The following is a 16453-nucleotide window of genomic DNA, read 5'->3' on the forward strand; positions in this document are numbered from 1 at the left end:
ACCCCTGGCACTGCCCCATGTCCTGAGAACCTCATGTCCCTCTGTCCAACCCTCCAGGGATGGTGACTCCAGCACTGCCCTGGGCAGCCTGTTCCAATGCCCCACAGCCCTTTGGGGAAGAAATTGTTCCCCACATCCAACCTCAACCTCCCCTGGCGCAACTTGAGGCCGTTTCCTCTGCTCCTGGCGCTTGTTCCTGGGGAGCAGAGCCCGACCCCCCTGGCTCCAAGCTCCTTTCGGGCAGTTCAGAGATCAGAAGGTCTCCCCTCAGCTCCTGTTCTCCAGCTGAACCCCCCAGGTCCCTCAGCCGCTCCCATCACACTTGTGCTCCAGCCCCTCACCAGCTCCGTTCCCTTCTCTCCACTCGCTCCAGCACCTCAAGGGCTTTTCTGGTGTGAGGGCACAAAACTGCCCCCAGTATTTGAGGTGGAGAAGCTTCAGTCTGCTCCAAAGCCCAGCAGAAGCAGCTCACATCACCCTGCCGGTACAGACCCTGGATAAACCACTCGTGTACCAACCAGGACTCCCGGGTGCTCAGGCACAATCCCAAAATGACAGCTTCTCCAGATCCAAGGCGTTCCCGGGCTGAGCCGTGCCCTGGCTGAAGGGAACGCGCTGCTGGAGCAGGACAAGCGGCAGAGCCATGGTGGGGCCACCAGCCCGGGGACGGGCAGGCTCTGCCAGAGCCCTCTGCTCCTCACGCTGCAGCGACCCGCGTACCACGGCCACAGACCCCCCGGCAGCGCAGCCAAATCCACACCAGCTCCTGCTTTCAGGCTCCAGGGGAACAAAGCTGCTGCTCTTCCCTTCCAGCTGGTTCCAGCACACAGAGGTGAGGAGCCCTGCGGTCCAGCCCTCGGGACAGCAGTTGGGCGCTACGCCAGGCTCCGAGCCCCAGCTACGGTACAAGTGGACCGAGCTGCATCACCCCATGCCTGATAATCCCCTTCCAGAGTCTGACGGGAGCTCAGAGCAGATTTCAGATTAAATCTGCTCTTGGCCACAAAAAACAGTAACTCTGTAGAGCTGCTCAGAAGCAGAAAATGAGGTAATTATCATTAGATTTTTTTTTCAGACAGACACGGACTCTGGTTACGGACAGGTAGACACTGCTTTCCATTCAAGAAACGTATTTTCCTGCCAGAAACTACACACCTAATCTCATCATCTCTCTTCCCACCATCACAGTAATTTACACAATAGCAACATCCATTTCCAGGCCAACACAGACCAAAAAGCAATTAAGGAAGCAGAGGTCAAATCAATTCCTTCTGCAGCTGCTCTTCACCGAGGGCTGCATTTGGAAACTGAAAGACTTCTTTAAAAAAAAAAATCTCATTATAATAGAAATGCTGAAATATAAAAGAAAATGGGGTTCATTTATGTGCATTAAAAGGGCTGAATTCTTGAGGACAAGCAATGCAATGTACATAAAACTTTTTCACGTTATATACTTACCGAAGCATCCTTCCTAAATGACCTGGGTTCTAAATGGCCTGGGTGCTACCTGAAACTTTTCCTGGGGGTGGGCAGCAGAAGGAGCAGCCAGGCGATGGCTCGTGTCCCCCATGGGTGTCCCCAAGTGGCACTCGGGTCTGCAGGTCCTGTTGGCACTGCCCCACCTGCACTGCTGAGCTTCCATCGCTCAGCCTCAGGGCCCGGCAGGGGCTGCAGAAGTGCCCCAGCCCACGCACTTGCACCACTCACACCGGCAACGCTTTGCCCCCATCCTTCGCGGGCAGAAACCAGCGCCCAGCCTTTTCTGTACAGCAGCTAATGGCTCTGAGCTATCAGGTTAAGCAGGTCTGAAAACTACTTCTGAACAGCTTGACATCAATATTAAAAAGCTGTTCAGCACGAAGAGGGTGCTGCAGGAGCAGGCAGCAGCAGGGCTAATGATGCACACTGCGAAGGTCACAGACACAGACCAAATTCTGCCCTTTGTGCGTGGCTTGTAATATTTAGTAGAGAGGACAGAAAAGCACTGGGGAAGATGCAGTGGTTTCACATTTATGAATTTAATCTCCATCAAGGCTCTGATGCACACGTAAAACTTGCTTCCCAGCGTCTCCTTGGTGAGGCTGCTCCCTGCAGCACCTGCACCTGCCCAGCGCCACTTAAAGATGAGAAGAAAGTTCTTCCCGGTGAGGGTGGCAGAGCCTGGCCCAGGCTGCCCAGGGGGTTGTGGAGTCTCCTTCTGTGCAGACATTGCAACCCGCCTGGACACCTTCCTGTGTAACCTCATCTGGGTGTTCCTGCTCCATGGGGGGATTGGACTGATACAAACAGGTTCCAACACTAAGGCCGTGCAGCACCTGCAGGCGAAGGCGGCGACGGCCGCGGGAGCCGCAGCCTCCACCAGCACCGCTGGGCATCTCCTCTGGTGGCCACGGGGCCAGGCACAGGCACCTCATCTCAGACATGGCTCCACCGCCCAGAGCCACTGCTGCCACTGAGATTTCTTCCTTATTTGATACACAGAAAGATTATGGTCTTGTGAGACGTTGGGACAATTTCTTTCACCGCAGCATGAGCCAAACAAGATGAAACACAGACGTCAAGGGAGACGTGACACTGCTTAAATTAATGGGCTTGGCAAAACGAGCAAGCGCTGATGATCAGCCTGGAGAGAGGAGGGTCTGCTCCTTTCTTTAGGAGAAAAAGATTCCCCAAAAAATCCAGAGAGTGCCAGGACAAGTGGTCTCTGCCATGTCTGCAATGAGCTATGGTTATTAACCAAGTCAACCCGCCTGAAGAATCTAATTTTGCCTTCTAAGCAAGCAAGAGATGGGCTCAGGAAGCACGAGCATCTTGTTGCTCTCAGCAGGATTAATAGCGTTTCACTCCTCCTCATTAAAGCAGCGAGTCTGCTGCAAAAAGCCAAATCCTTTCCTGGAGCATCTTCCCTGGGTGACCCTGAGCCCGGACGGGGCCTGTGGCACCCCAGGCAACATCTCCACCTGCCCCTCACAGCCTGCGCGGCTGTCACCTGTCACCCGCCCCGGGGTGACAAACTGCGCCTGTGCTGGGACTGGGCAGGATGGAGAACAACGAGGACTCATCCCCCAGCAGGTCCCACAGCCCCTGCAGCACATCCGTGGCTGGACAGGGGGGTTTCCAGCAGGCCAACGTGTCACCCTGTGCCCCTCTGCCACCACCCCAGAGCAGGAGATGAGATGTCCTCCTCCAATGACAACCAGTGACAGGACAAGGGGCAATGGGTTCAAATTGGAACACAGGAGGTTCCACTGAAAGAGGAGAAGAAACTTGTTCCCAGTGAGGGTGTCAGAGCCTGGCCCAGGCTGCCCAGGGAGGCTGTGGAGTCTCCTTCTGTGCAGACATTGCAACCCGCCTGGACACCTTCCTGTGTAACCTCATCTGGGTGTTCCTGCTCCATGGGGGGATTGCACTGGATGAGCTTTCCAGGGCCCTTCCAACCCCTGACATTCTGGGATTCTGTGATTCTCTGCCACCACCCCAGGGCAGGAGATGAGATGTCCTCCCAAGACCTGCTGGTCACCTCCAGCAGCCACAGGACCCGGAGCAAAGCCGCCAGGATCACTCTGCTCTCCCGAGACCCGAGCGCCGACCATATGGCATCCAGTGCATAAATACATGAAGTATTTTACAACGCCAGACACAAAGGCCAAATTCTGATCTAAATTAAACAGGTACAAATCCCCTGAAAATCCAGTGCTGACATCAATGTTTTTTTCCTTTCTTTCCCCTTTGGCTAAGATAGGATTACACAGGTTTAAGCACAAATTAGATTCTGCTTCTGAGCTCCAGATATGTGGAATATACAGATAGTCCAATGCTTCAGAAACACACATCTAATAGACAACAAGAAACAATTTTCTAGCAGCAAGTTGCCTAATTGTCTGTCTAAGAGATGTTACAGTGCTCAACATGATAGTGCTTCAAAACAGAAACCACTTCTTCCTCCTGCATTCCAGCATGGGGAAATATCAGTTTCATTTGCCTCATATATTAGAGATTGTTTTTTCCCCGTACGTGTGTGCAAAAGACAAAGTGCCCAAATATTTTTCGTGGGGAAGAAAAAGCAATAGGAGACACAAAAGATGAGCATCTGAAGCAGCAAGTCGAAATATAGATGTGTAGTGACCCCAGACACATTGTGGTTTCCATCCCTGCAAATGGAAACCTGAAGACGATGCTGGTCTGAAGGTCACGGTGTCGCACAGCCAGGCAAATCAAAATTCACGTGTATTTCTGGAGAAGCCTGAGGACAAAACCATTATGAGCTTTCAACCCGACCCAGCTAATTGGGGCATTTGGAAGTCAGCCTGTTAATGAAAAAAATACCATTGGAAAACCTCGCTATCTCTGCATCCCGTCCATGGGACTCGTACAAACCTTCCGCAGTGTAGGCACACACCGGAAGCATCACCATGTCTCCAACATTTATACCGCGAGTCTCAACACCAGAGCTGATGGGGAAAAAACAAATAGTTTTCAGGTTCAAGGAGCTTCATCCACCTTCTCCTCAACCAGGACTCAAGCCACCTGGAGGCCCAACTTTAGGACTCAGCCAGGATGAATCCCAGTTAGTTTGATTTCCAGCTGTGATGGGTACGTGTGGGTCAGTGAGCTGTATGCCTTTGGCGCAGCAGTTTGTCCCTCCGCCTAACCTGGGCTCACCGGGAAGCTGGAGCTGATGAGCACCCTCAGCTTCGGCCCATCTCCAAACAGCCTTTTCCACCAGGTCAGGGCTGCTCATCCCCCCCATCTCCACCACCAGCGACTGCCCAGAAACTCTGTCACGTGCATCAAGAGCACCCCAAAATATTTCCTACGAGACATCAAAAAAATGCTCATTAGACAATATACGAAACCAAACTGGTCTGTACCAGAGCATCTCCAAGAGCTCCTAATATCCCCAAGAGCAAAGGGCGACCGTAGGCCAGAGCAGAGCTCACCGTGGTGGTCTGTGCCGTTAGTGACCATTTATTCCATATACAGAAACATCCCAAACAATCCACCTCCAACAAGAAGTTGGGATTTCAAGGAAGACTCAGTTCCTCCCATCTCAAGCTGTAATGCCACAAAATGAATGTATATGCTCACACAGGCATTATTTCTTCAAAAAGAAAACACTTCAGCAAAAGCAAACCAAACTGAACTACCCAGAACTGCACCTTTAGCAACACACAACAACATTTTTGTTTCCTCTAACAATTCAAACTTCATCAAATAGTCCTTAAATTTTCCCAAAGGCCCAGGGAAAGAGAAAATGAGCCAATAGAGGAACCGGGTATATTGCTATTGAACAGCAATCTGTTATTTTAATCAAGCACTGCCTATAACTGGAAGTTGACTGGAGCTCTCAAAGTGATCCAAGGGACTGCAGACAGGTGTTGCTACAGCACTTGGTGCACGGGGACACCTGATGGTACTGCCAGTGCCCCCTGCAGCGGCCACCGAGACCGTGGTGTGGGCGAGCAAAGTCAGTGACGCTCCCTCAGGAACCCAAACACAAAAAGAAATCTTTAAAAAAAGGTCCTAAATCATTACAGAAAAGAGACGTGGTCCATTTTGAAAACATACTGAAGAGTGAAGAGAATCATATAAAAAAATCCCACAAACGGTTCAGAAGAGAGAGTGCCTGTGCGCTGCCTCCTCAACCCATACTTATGATGAAGATCTCACCAGCTGTCCCACATGTACCAAGGACACCTCTCCACCGACACGTGTACCAAGGACACCTCTCCACTGAAGACACCTCTCCACCGACATGCATTCCCAGGACACCTCTCCACCAACGCGTGTACTGAGGACACCTCTCCACTGAGGACACCTCTCCACCGACATGCATTCCGAGGACACCTCTCCACCGACACATGCATCGAGGACACCTCTCCACTGAGGACACCTCTCCACTGAGGACACCTCTCCACTGACACGTGTTCTGAGGACACCTCTCCACCAAGGACACCTCTCCATCAACATGTGTACCGAGGACACCTTTCCACTGACACATGTTCTGAGGACACCTCTCCACCGACATGTGGTCCGAGGACACCTCTCCACCGACGACACCTCTCCACTGACACGTGTACCGAGGACACCTCTCCACTGAGGACACCTCTCCACCAACATGCGTTCTGAGGACACCTCTCCACTGACACCTGTACCGAGGACACCTCTCCACCAAGGACACCTCTCCACCAACACGCGTTCTGAGGACACCTCTCCACTGACACGTGTACCGAGGACACCTCTCCACCGAGGACACCTCTCCACCAACATGCGTTCTGAGGACACCTCTCCACCGACATGTGGTCCGAGGACACCTCTCCACCGACGACACCTCTCCACTGACACGTGTACCAAGGACACCTCTCCACTGAGGACACCTCTCCACCGAGGACACCTCTCCACCAACACGCGTTCTGAGGACACCTCTCCACTGACACGTGTACCGAGGACACCCCTCCACCGAGGACACCTCTCCACCAACATGCGTTCTGAGGACACCTCTCCACTGACACCTGTACCGAGGACACCTCTCCACCGAGGACACCGCTCCACCAACACGCAGGCTCTGGCCCGGGCAGAGCATGCTGCCCCACTGCAGCCCCAGTCAGCTCTGGCACAGGACCGGTGTGACCGGCCCCAGCACCGCTCTCCAGCAGCCACCATCAACCCGGTGCTCAGCCCAGCTCTGGGTCGGCAGACGGCAAAGAGGCTTTCCCTCTGCACTTGCACAGACAGTACCCAGAGCACCAAAATGATTTTTCCCTCTTTGGGGACCTTGCCTGCTTCACAAGCCCTAAAGATCCTGTCATCTACACACGTACAAGAGCTTATTTAAGTGGAGAAAGACACACAGTCACCACAGGACCTTGGGGAGATATATTTTCCCTCACTGAGAGCACTGAAGGTTGTATTTTTTATGGTAAGTGATCAAAAGATGTTAACGAGTCACCAAGATGCAGTTTGCCCTGGAGCGCCGGTGTTTTTTATTGGGCCATCTGGGCTTTACTGCAATGCAAACAGCATTACCGACAGTTGTTATTACCAACATTATAATCATTAACAAAATGCCACAGTGCTCAGATTTCAGGTGTCATCTCACCTCCTCCTGCACAGGCCAGGCTTTCTGAAGGTTAGGCTGGGATTTAGAGGACAGCCTGCCCAAGATCCATCAGCAGGGAGAGCGTGGTGCCTCCAGAGGCTGCAGTCACACCCCAAACATCATTTTTGCTGCTTGAAATGACCTCAGGCAGCACCTGAGGGCCCCATTGCTGGGGCCAAACTCCACCTTCCCCTTATCATGGCACAAAGAATAATTAACACCTCTGTTCACAGGTATAGGTGCATAGAACATGATGTCTCTCAAAGCTCGCCCCATTTCTCTGCAAGAGGCAAACCCATGACCTGCTGGCACTCAAGCAGAAGATTGCGTGAAGGATGTGCTTAAAGTTGCCAAAAAAAATCCCTAAAAGTGGCAAAAATAACTACCCAAAAAAGTGCATTTATGTTACAGTATGTATCAGATACTCATTACCTAAACAATGTGTTTGACGGAGTACATGAAAATCAACTTCTCCACTGGCTGTTGCCTCGCTCATCATCTTCTTTCTGTCAGGACACTAGACTTGTTATGAGTATCAGCTGCTTTCCTGGTTTTAGTCTCTTGTTGGGAGCAGCTGTGAACAGATGACACTTGCAGCGGTGATCCTGACCCTGGATGCCTCCTCCTGGAGAGAACATCTCCACCTGAGCTCATCCCACCTCATTTGAGGCACTAAACTGGAACATGTAAGTTAGTGACAGCTACAGTAAGCATCTGAGGTAGGAACAGAGGAGAAAGCAGAAAGACAGCCTGGACAAGGAGTCCCGCACCAATGCGGAAGGAGAAGCATTTTGGTCTGCAAATTACAAGAATTTCCAGTGTTGAATCCTCCTGTGCCTAAGGATGAGGAAATATCTAAGAACCAGCCCAAACCCTTCTCAAATCCTCGCTAGAGTCTTGAATCTGGGCAGGAACAACCCCAGGTTCCAGTATAAGTTGGGGAATGACCTATTAGAGAGCAGCGTAGGGGAAAGGGACCTGGGGGACCTGGGGACAGCAGGGTGACCATGAGCCAGCACTGGGCCCTTGTGGCCAGGAAGCCGATGGTACCTGGGGTGGGTTAGAAGGGGGTGGTCAGTAGGTCAGAGAGGTTCTCCTGCCCCTCTACTCTGCCCTGGGGAGACCACACCTGGAATATTGTGTCCAGTTGTGGCCCCTCAGTTCCAGCAGGACAGGGAACTGCTGGAGAGAGTCCAGCGCAGCCACCAAGATGCTGAAGGGAGTGGAGCATCTCCCGTGTGAGGAAAGGCTGAGGGAGCTGGGGCTCTGGAGCTGGACAAGAGGAGACTGAGGGGGGACTCATTCATGGGGATCAATATGGAAAGGGGGAGTGTCAGGAGGATGGAGCCAGGCTCTTCTGGTGACAACCAGTGATAGGACAAGGGGCAATGGGTGCAAATGGGAACACAGGAGGTTCTACTTAACTTTGAGAAGAAACTTGTTCCCGGTGAGGGTGTCAGAGCCTGGCCCAGGCTGCCCAGGGAGGTTGTGGAGTCTCCTTCTGTGCAGACATTGCAACCCGCCTGGACACCTTCCTGTGTAACCTCATCTGGGTGTTCCTGCTCCATGGGGGGATTGCACTGGATGAGCTTTCCAGGTCTCTTCCAGCCCCTGACACTCTGTGGTTCTAATGCAGAGTTCACCCTGTACACCCCATCTTGGAGGCACCCGCTGCCTGTCTCCTTCAGCCCCGGCCTCTGCAGGACAACGCCAGGCAAGCGGGGAACAGAGCGATGCTTCACAGGAAAACACCCAACCACAGAGTTGCACACACAGCCCTTCCCAAAGTCACAGCAAAACCACTGCAGGAACTCTTACCACAGTGCACTGAACCCAGGCAGCTTGATTCAAGATGCACGTGAGAAAAACACAAGTGGGAAAAAAAATACTGATCTTACTTTGTGTTGGTGGTGCCAGACTGTGCGGGCAGTGCTGGCTCCCCCCGGAGCCAGGAGCCGCGGCTGGCGGGGCTGGCACCGCTCCACCGCGGCCCCTGAAGCCAAGGCCGGGGCCAAAATATGAAGCCACAATTAAGGTTCCTTTAATTTATTGAAGACATACTCACTCCTGGCTCCCATGACTGCTTTTACAGTGCTTTCTCCATTCAAAACATCGTCTGCCACCCTTCAAGCAGGATTGTTTTCCTTTTCAATTGGACTTTGACTCAACAGCAAATTTAATTAACTGACCTAATGGACCAGAGCTGTGGATTAGAAAAAATTTAAAAAAAAAAAAAAAAAAGAAAGAAAAAACAACTCCCACAAAACAGACAACAAAAAGAACCACCCCTGCAGTAAAAATAACAAAATTAAAACAAAACCTCTGAATTAAAAAAAAGTAAAAAAAAATGTGGCTTCTGCTCCTGCACCGTCCCCAGTACAGAACCTCAGCTGAGCTGTATGCGGATGCTCATTGAGCTAAAACCTCACAGACGTGCATGAGAAGAACCCAGTGGGGACACACTTCCACCAGCTTCTGGAGCGTCTCCATCACTCATGTGAATGCTGAACGTGTCTCAGTATTGTCACCAGCACGTCCCCGGGGCCACCTCAGGTCCTCATGACACGTCTGGCCCCGGCTCCTCCGGCCACAGGAGGTTGTGCAGACTCTGCAACGCAACATGACCAACAGCTCTGGCTTTTATTTAACGTACTGGTTTTTATTTAACATCTCTCCTATTCATTACAGATTTCCTTCAATGTCTCCAGTTAAACCTCTACCAAGCTCATGTCCACAAAAAGAGAACTGGGAAAACTTCTCTAGAGACAAATAAAGACTTTTTAAACTGCTGCATTTATCCAGGAGAACTTTTAGAAAACATGAGTTACTACAGTTTCTGGTAATAACTTATGTTTCTTGTATAATTACACTTGTCATGTATTTTCTCTATCAAAAAAACCCAACAAACTAGAAGCAACCATCCTTTAGTGACAGTGTTGTGTTGTACTCTTCCCTTCTAGTTTAGGAAATAAATTGCTGGGTTCCTCTAGACTGTGAAATAAAACATTTATATAGGTATAATAGCAAAACACAGGTATATTTTATAACAAAGTGTCTTGGTGACGTGTGCTGTTTCTCTTCTTCAGTTTACAAAGAGATTTTATTAAATAAACCTACACAAACCACGTGCCTCAACAACAGAGCCCCGACCACAAAGGCAGCGAGTCCAACGATGCCGGCAGCAACGCTGTGACCGAGCCGGGTACCACTGAGCCCTCCATCCCAAAACAGCCACCAGAACCGGCCCTGCTGTTCCAAAGAGCTCCACAGGCTCCTTCCAGCTTCCGAACAGCAGGAGACATTTCTGCCCTGGGATTAGTTACTGCAACATTCAAAGCAAGCAACACATCACCTAGAGAGTGAAGCACCACTTAGAAGACGCCACTGAAATCCAGCTGCATTACGTACAGTTATATATCAGCTAACTTCCCGTTGAGTTATCCGAGAATACATCCATTTGCACAGAAAATAAAATCAGACAAGCACTCATTAATGCAAACTTCATCAGCTGCAGCGTATTCCCCTCACCCTTCTGACTGCACAGAGCTGCAACTCTGCTCGCCTTTTCTTCTGCTATTAGGAAAAGGGGAAAACAAAGGAACGGGTATTCCATGCCTGTCACAAGATCATCTCATGGAAGCTTCCAAGAACAAATTCACCATCGCACTCAGGGCGACGTGCATGTAAAGCAGTGATTGCAGACTTCTTGCTGAGGAAATTTCTAGACGTGAAGGACAAAGTTGAAATTGCTCATCAGCATCATTTTTGTTATAACGTGTTTGGAAACAAACTAATGGGATGGAATGAGGCTCCTGGAACCAGCTTTGACACCTGTACGTGCCATGAAAGAAATAAAAATTTAAAAATACTTCAAAATATGTTCTTTCAGATGCAGATTCCTTTCTCTTCCTCAGAAGATGGTGAGTAATGGGTGGAAAGTTTCCAAAAAACATGTTTGAGAAGCACGGGAGCCCAGAGTGGCAGAAGAGCCTGGGTCGCACCGCCCAGCCCCTGCGGAGCGCCTGACCCCGCTCCCCATGGCAGCGTCACAGCAGAGGGACACCCGCACCTCCCGAGGGGGCCCTGCAGCCCTGGGACAGCAGGAAAGGCCACCGGTCACAGCGGGTCCATGGTCCCAGCTCAGCCCCACGGCTGGTGCAGCCGGGGACTCATCCGACAGCACGCCCGCTGCCAAGTTCTGCTGTTTGCACGCCCAGAGAACCAAAATAGGAGATTAAGAAATTGATTAAAATAATAATTCCTGTCCCAGCTCAACATCTCCAGCACTGACAAAGGGACACAAAGATGCTGAAGGGTCTGGAGCATCTTGCTGATGAGGAGACACTGAGAGAGCTGGGGCTGTTGAGCTGGGGAAGAGAAGCTGAGAGGGATCTGATCAATGGGATCAATATCTCAGGGTGGGTGTCAGAGGATGGACCAGACTCTGTTCAGTGGTGCCCAACGCCAGGGTGAGGGGCAACGGGCACAGACTGAAACACAGGAGGCTCCATGTGAACATGAGCAGAAACTTGTTTGCTGGGAGGTGCCAGAGCCTGGCCCAGGCTGCCCAGAGCGGGTGTGGAGTCTCCTTCTCTGAGACATTCAAACCGCCCGGACCCACCTGTGTGATCTGCTCTGTGACCCTGCGTGAGCAGCGCTGGGCTGGGGATCGACAGAGCTCCTGCAACCCAACCAGCCTGGGATCCTGTGATATGAAATTATCACCTGGAGCTGCCAGCACTGGTGCAGGGACGCTCCACGAGTGCTCCTGCTTTGAATTCCCCTGGCCGCTCCTTTTCCCCGCGCTGATGCTGCCCTTGCTGCTCCCACAGCCCACGCTGCCGCTTGCAGGAGTTTGCTCCGTTCCCCACAGTACCAGAGGCCCTGTGGCAGCACCCTGACCCCCCTGGGCTGCAACCCGTTCCCTGCTTGGATAGTTTCCAACAGTGTCCAACACCTACAGCTGCATCCACAGGGATGGCAAATCACATCCAGCACCACAAGTTATGTCAGCCAGCGTTTGGGCTCTGGGATTGTTCAATACTTCTCTCTCATTCTTCTAATTTTTTACTTTATGCCCAGCTCGTTTGCCGCTGAGAAATGCAATTAATGCCTTTTCCTCCACTGCACAAAAGCGTTCTCCATGGCGCCAATTAAGCACAGGCCCGCCGAGGTGTGCTCCAGCCAGCCCGGCCGTCAGCTGGGCACAGCTGCTGCGAGGACACGGCGCTAATTAAACTTCCCTGGAGACCCCAGCAATGGTCACCTTGTGCAGCGTGGCTACTGGAACAGACACCACCTGGCGCAGGCTCATCCACACAACCACAGCTGCTGCTTTGTTCACCTCCGAGGCAACCACGACCGTGCCAGGTCGCTAACAGCACCACGTTTACCTGTGAACACCAGGCTGGCGTTCTCCAGTTCTTCCTGCGGAACCTTGAAGCTGAAGGACTCATTGTAGAAGGGATCTATCGTCCCCCGCATGCAGGAGGTCTTCTTGGTTTTTGTCAATTTTAATCCATGGACAAGTTGAATTTTCACAAAGGGATCTGCCAAAAAACCACAAAATGCAGCCTCTGCATTACGGGCACCGTGAAGGTCGAGCACCCATCGCAGGGATGAACCACGCTGGAAAGAGCATGTGGAAAGGACAGGGACTCGCACCCCTGTGCTGCCTCAGGGATGTGCAGTGCAGACCAAAGTCAGGCAGCTGGATTAAAAACAGTTCCTGCCAAAAACACGATTAATGACACTCTTGATAGCGGCCAAGCACACTGTTCTATTTGGCAAATGCCAACATTCTGGCAGTAGTGGTGGCTGGGAACATAGGAAAAACACCTGAGGACATACACATGAAGCAAGTACCAGGCAGCAGGCTCAGAAATGGCAGGGAGCAACACATGGACACTAGAAAAACCTCCCACCACCCCCAGAGCAGCTGGATATTGTAAATGGAACCACGGCAGCCTCAGCGCTCGGGCAGCGCGCAGCATCCGCGAAGCTGCCGTGCAGAGCACAGCACGCGGGTAATGCAGAGCTCCTGGTTTCTCCTCTCACCCTGGGTCAGAGATTTTTCCTTTACATATGGCCATTTTATCTCAGGGTAAGTGTTCCAAATACTTTTTGGGTTTGTTGGCTATATACATAAAATGAATAGCCAGAGCCCTGTGTTAATAGGAACTGAGCATCCAAATCCCCCAGGTCCTCCACAAATCGCAGCATCGCTGATCTGTTTTAAAGCACATATAACCTGTGCATGAGTAATGTGAGAAATGCACTGCCCTTTACCTGAACCTTGGCTCATGTCTGTCTGAAGAAGCTGTTTCGCTCTAATGATGTCCACGTTCAGCCTTCCCGCGCTGGGTAGGTAGTTTAGTGACAACAGCAGCTCTCCCAGCTCCACTTCATTCTGCAGGGAAAAGGGAACGTGGAAATTCAGAACAGACACCGGAGGGGAAGGGAAGAGCAGCAAGAGAAACTCCATAAATCCCATTTGTCCAAGTGCCTGAAAAAAATTGTATTCATGTTCTAAACTGCAACCAAGAACCATCTGGTGGTATCTCACGCTGAGCAGAAACAATAATACTATCCCCAGGTGAAGATCGTTCTTTAATTGCTGATCCTTCATCAGCTTTCCAGCAGTCCTGCAAAGAGGACCTGTAAGGAAGAATGAATATAAGGTCAGTAGTTTCTACCTGCTCCATTTTGAAGGGTTCCAGGGGGTTCTGATCTCATCGACTTCACTTAATGTACAAAACACGGACCCATAGGAGAAGGCATCCTCTCTCCTTCCCAGCCCTTAAGGACCACACCGGCACTTGGATAGTTGAGGCAGGAGATGGTTAAGTGCTGGGTCCCAGGAAGACAATTCAGAGACATCCCCTTGGCATCCAAACCACTGTGCCCTCACTGCTCACCAGGCTGCACCACGGCCGGAGCTTCACACTGACAGAGCTGTTCAGCCATTATTTCTTTTACTTAATGATGCTTAAAACTCATAATCGAAAAAAACAGAGCTGGAGAACTGACATCCCTGTTCCTCAGACCTTTCCCCCAGCATGACTTGGGTCCAAAAGGCTGCGACTCTCAGATGCAAAATACACCCAACGAAACAGGTCTGGAAAGCACACCAGCCAGCCTGGGCTGGGCATCAATCCATCTGCATCATTCCAGGTCCACACAGGAGTGCAGAACTGGTACTTCATCCCAAACAGCTCAAAACCAAGCCTAAATTGGATCCTCACAGCCTGTTCCCAACAGGAAAGGGAGCTGCAGAGATATTGCAATCATAACAAAAGGCTTAAATATCTTTACTGATGCCCCAAATATGAGATGACAGAAATCAGAGACTAAAGGACTGGGCAGACAATAAAGAAAAAAGCTCAGAGACACAGTCAGACTTGAACTGACCCAAAGAACCAGGCTCACCAGCACACGAGGTGCCAATCCCCAGCAAAACTACCAGCGGCTCTGGGGAAACTGAGGCTAGGGCTGCGGGAAACCCAACCAGCCCACGGCCATCCAGCTGCAAATGGAAAAGCACAATTTCCACCAAGATGCACCAGTGGGCTGGGGCTGAGCCCAGGGCGGCCCTTGGGGAAAAGCTCTGTCCCTGAGCCAGGAGTGGAACCCGCTGCTCACCCAAGGAGCCAAACGCCAAAACGAATGCCAGGTAACGGCGCTGGAGTTTCCCCAAGGCCCTGCTCTCCTCTGCCACTCCTGCTGACTGCTCCTGGCGATGCGCGTGGTGCGCGGGAGCAGGCGGCAGCCTCCGAAAGCCCTGCACCCCCAATGACACCTCAAACCATTTATTCCAGTTCTTTTTTTTTGTTTTGGCTTTTCAATGCAATAATAGGCTGCCCAATTTCACATCAAAGGTCTCTGCGCTTCAGAAGCCGGCAAAGCAACCCCTCTGTGTTTAGCCCCGCACATTAAGGAGCGGAGGACAAGGAAAGCGCTGTGCGGGGAGCAGGGCGAAGGCTGTGAGGACAGCAGCATCCTGACCCAGCCCCGGGGAAAGCGCCTGGATCCACATCACAGACCCCACAGCAAACACACCCGCCCTTCTCACTCACTCTGCTGCTCAGAGCCAGCCCAGAGCCCACCCACAGCACCCACCCCACCTCCCGCCCCACATCCTCCGGCCCCTCGGCCCCGTGAGAATCCCAGAAAGTCAGGGGTTGAAGGGCCCTGGAAAGCTCATCCAGTGCAATCCCCTCATGGAGCAGGAACACCCAGATGAGGTTACACAGGAAGGTGTCCAGGCGGGTTGCAATGTCTGCACAGAAGGAGACTCCACAACCCCCTGGGCAGCCTGGGCCAGGCTCTGACACCCTCACCAGGAACAAGTTTCTTCTCATCTTTCAGTGGAACCTCCTGTGTTCCAGTTTGCACCCATTGCCCCTTGTCCTGTCACTGGTTGTCACCCAGAAGAGCCTGGCTCCATCCTCCTGACACTCCCCCTTTCCATATTGATCCCCAGGAATGAGTCCCCCCTCAGTCTCCTCTTGTCCAGCTCCAGAGCCCCAGCTCCCTCAGCCTTTCCTCACACGGGAGATGCTCCACTCCCTGCAGCATCTTGGTGGCTGCGCTGGACTCTCTGCAGCAGTTCCCTGTCCTGCTGGAACTGAGGGGCCACAACTGGACACAATATTCCAGGTGTGGTCTCACCAGGGCAGAGTGGAGGGGCAGGAGAACCTCTCTGACCTACTGAGGTCTCTGATGGCAGCACAGCTTCCAGTGTCAGCCACTCCCCCCAGCTTGGTGTCACCAGCAAACTTGCTGACAGTCACTCTATTCCCTTGTCCAAATCGCTGATGAATATATTGAATAACACCGGCCCCAGCACTGCCCCCTGAGGCACTGCACTGGATACAGGCCTCCAAGGAAAAAAAACAAACCACAGCTGATATCTCACCCCAGGCTCCTTCTGCCTCAACACCTCTCGGGCGATGTGCAGCAGTGCATGACCACACAGCGCACGCACTCACATCCACCACGTGCACTTTCTGCCGTTCCTACACTATTCTTGCTTCACCAAGCAAGCAGCCCTCTCCTGCCAACCTCTGCCAACTCTCACACCACAGTTCTCTTCAATATGTATGAAGTTCCTTCCATGAGAAAGCTGTTCCCCTACACAAACCTGACCCAACATGCACACACACACGACACTCACAAATTTTCCAAGGCCAAGCCAGACCTACACACACTGTTGTGCCCAACGATGTGCACAACGTAAGGATCTAAGAGAGTCTCACGCCCAAGGTGATTTGTCATCTCTCTAATTTAAACTATCACCTTTGGCTTGATTTTCCCCAAAACTGCTCCTCTTGGGTCTGCGTCTGGAGCAGTCTG

The 16453-nt window shown here is 51.8% G+C and overlaps 1 protein-coding gene across 2 annotated transcripts in view; it reads right to left on the bottom strand.

The window, feature by feature from the left end:
- Positions 1-16453, bottom strand: part of SYT17 (synaptotagmin 17) — a 54148-nt gene that overhangs the window by 17347 nt on the left and 20348 nt on the right. For both annotated transcript variants that reach the window (XM_082064615.1, XM_082064616.1), the window contains exons 6-7: positions 13388-13508; positions 12493-12648 (exon numbers count right to left, since the gene is read on the bottom strand). In XM_082064615.1, the coding sequence (XP_081920741.1) occupies positions 12493-12648; positions 13388-13508 (277 nt within the window). The remainder of the gene's footprint in view (positions 1-12492; positions 12649-13387; positions 13509-16453) is intronic.

This window comes from Streptopelia decaocto (assembly GCF_964273445.1).
Source record: "Streptopelia decaocto genome assembly, chromosome: 13".
NCBI classification, from domain to species: Eukaryota; Metazoa; Chordata; class Aves; order Columbiformes; family Columbidae; genus Streptopelia; species Streptopelia decaocto.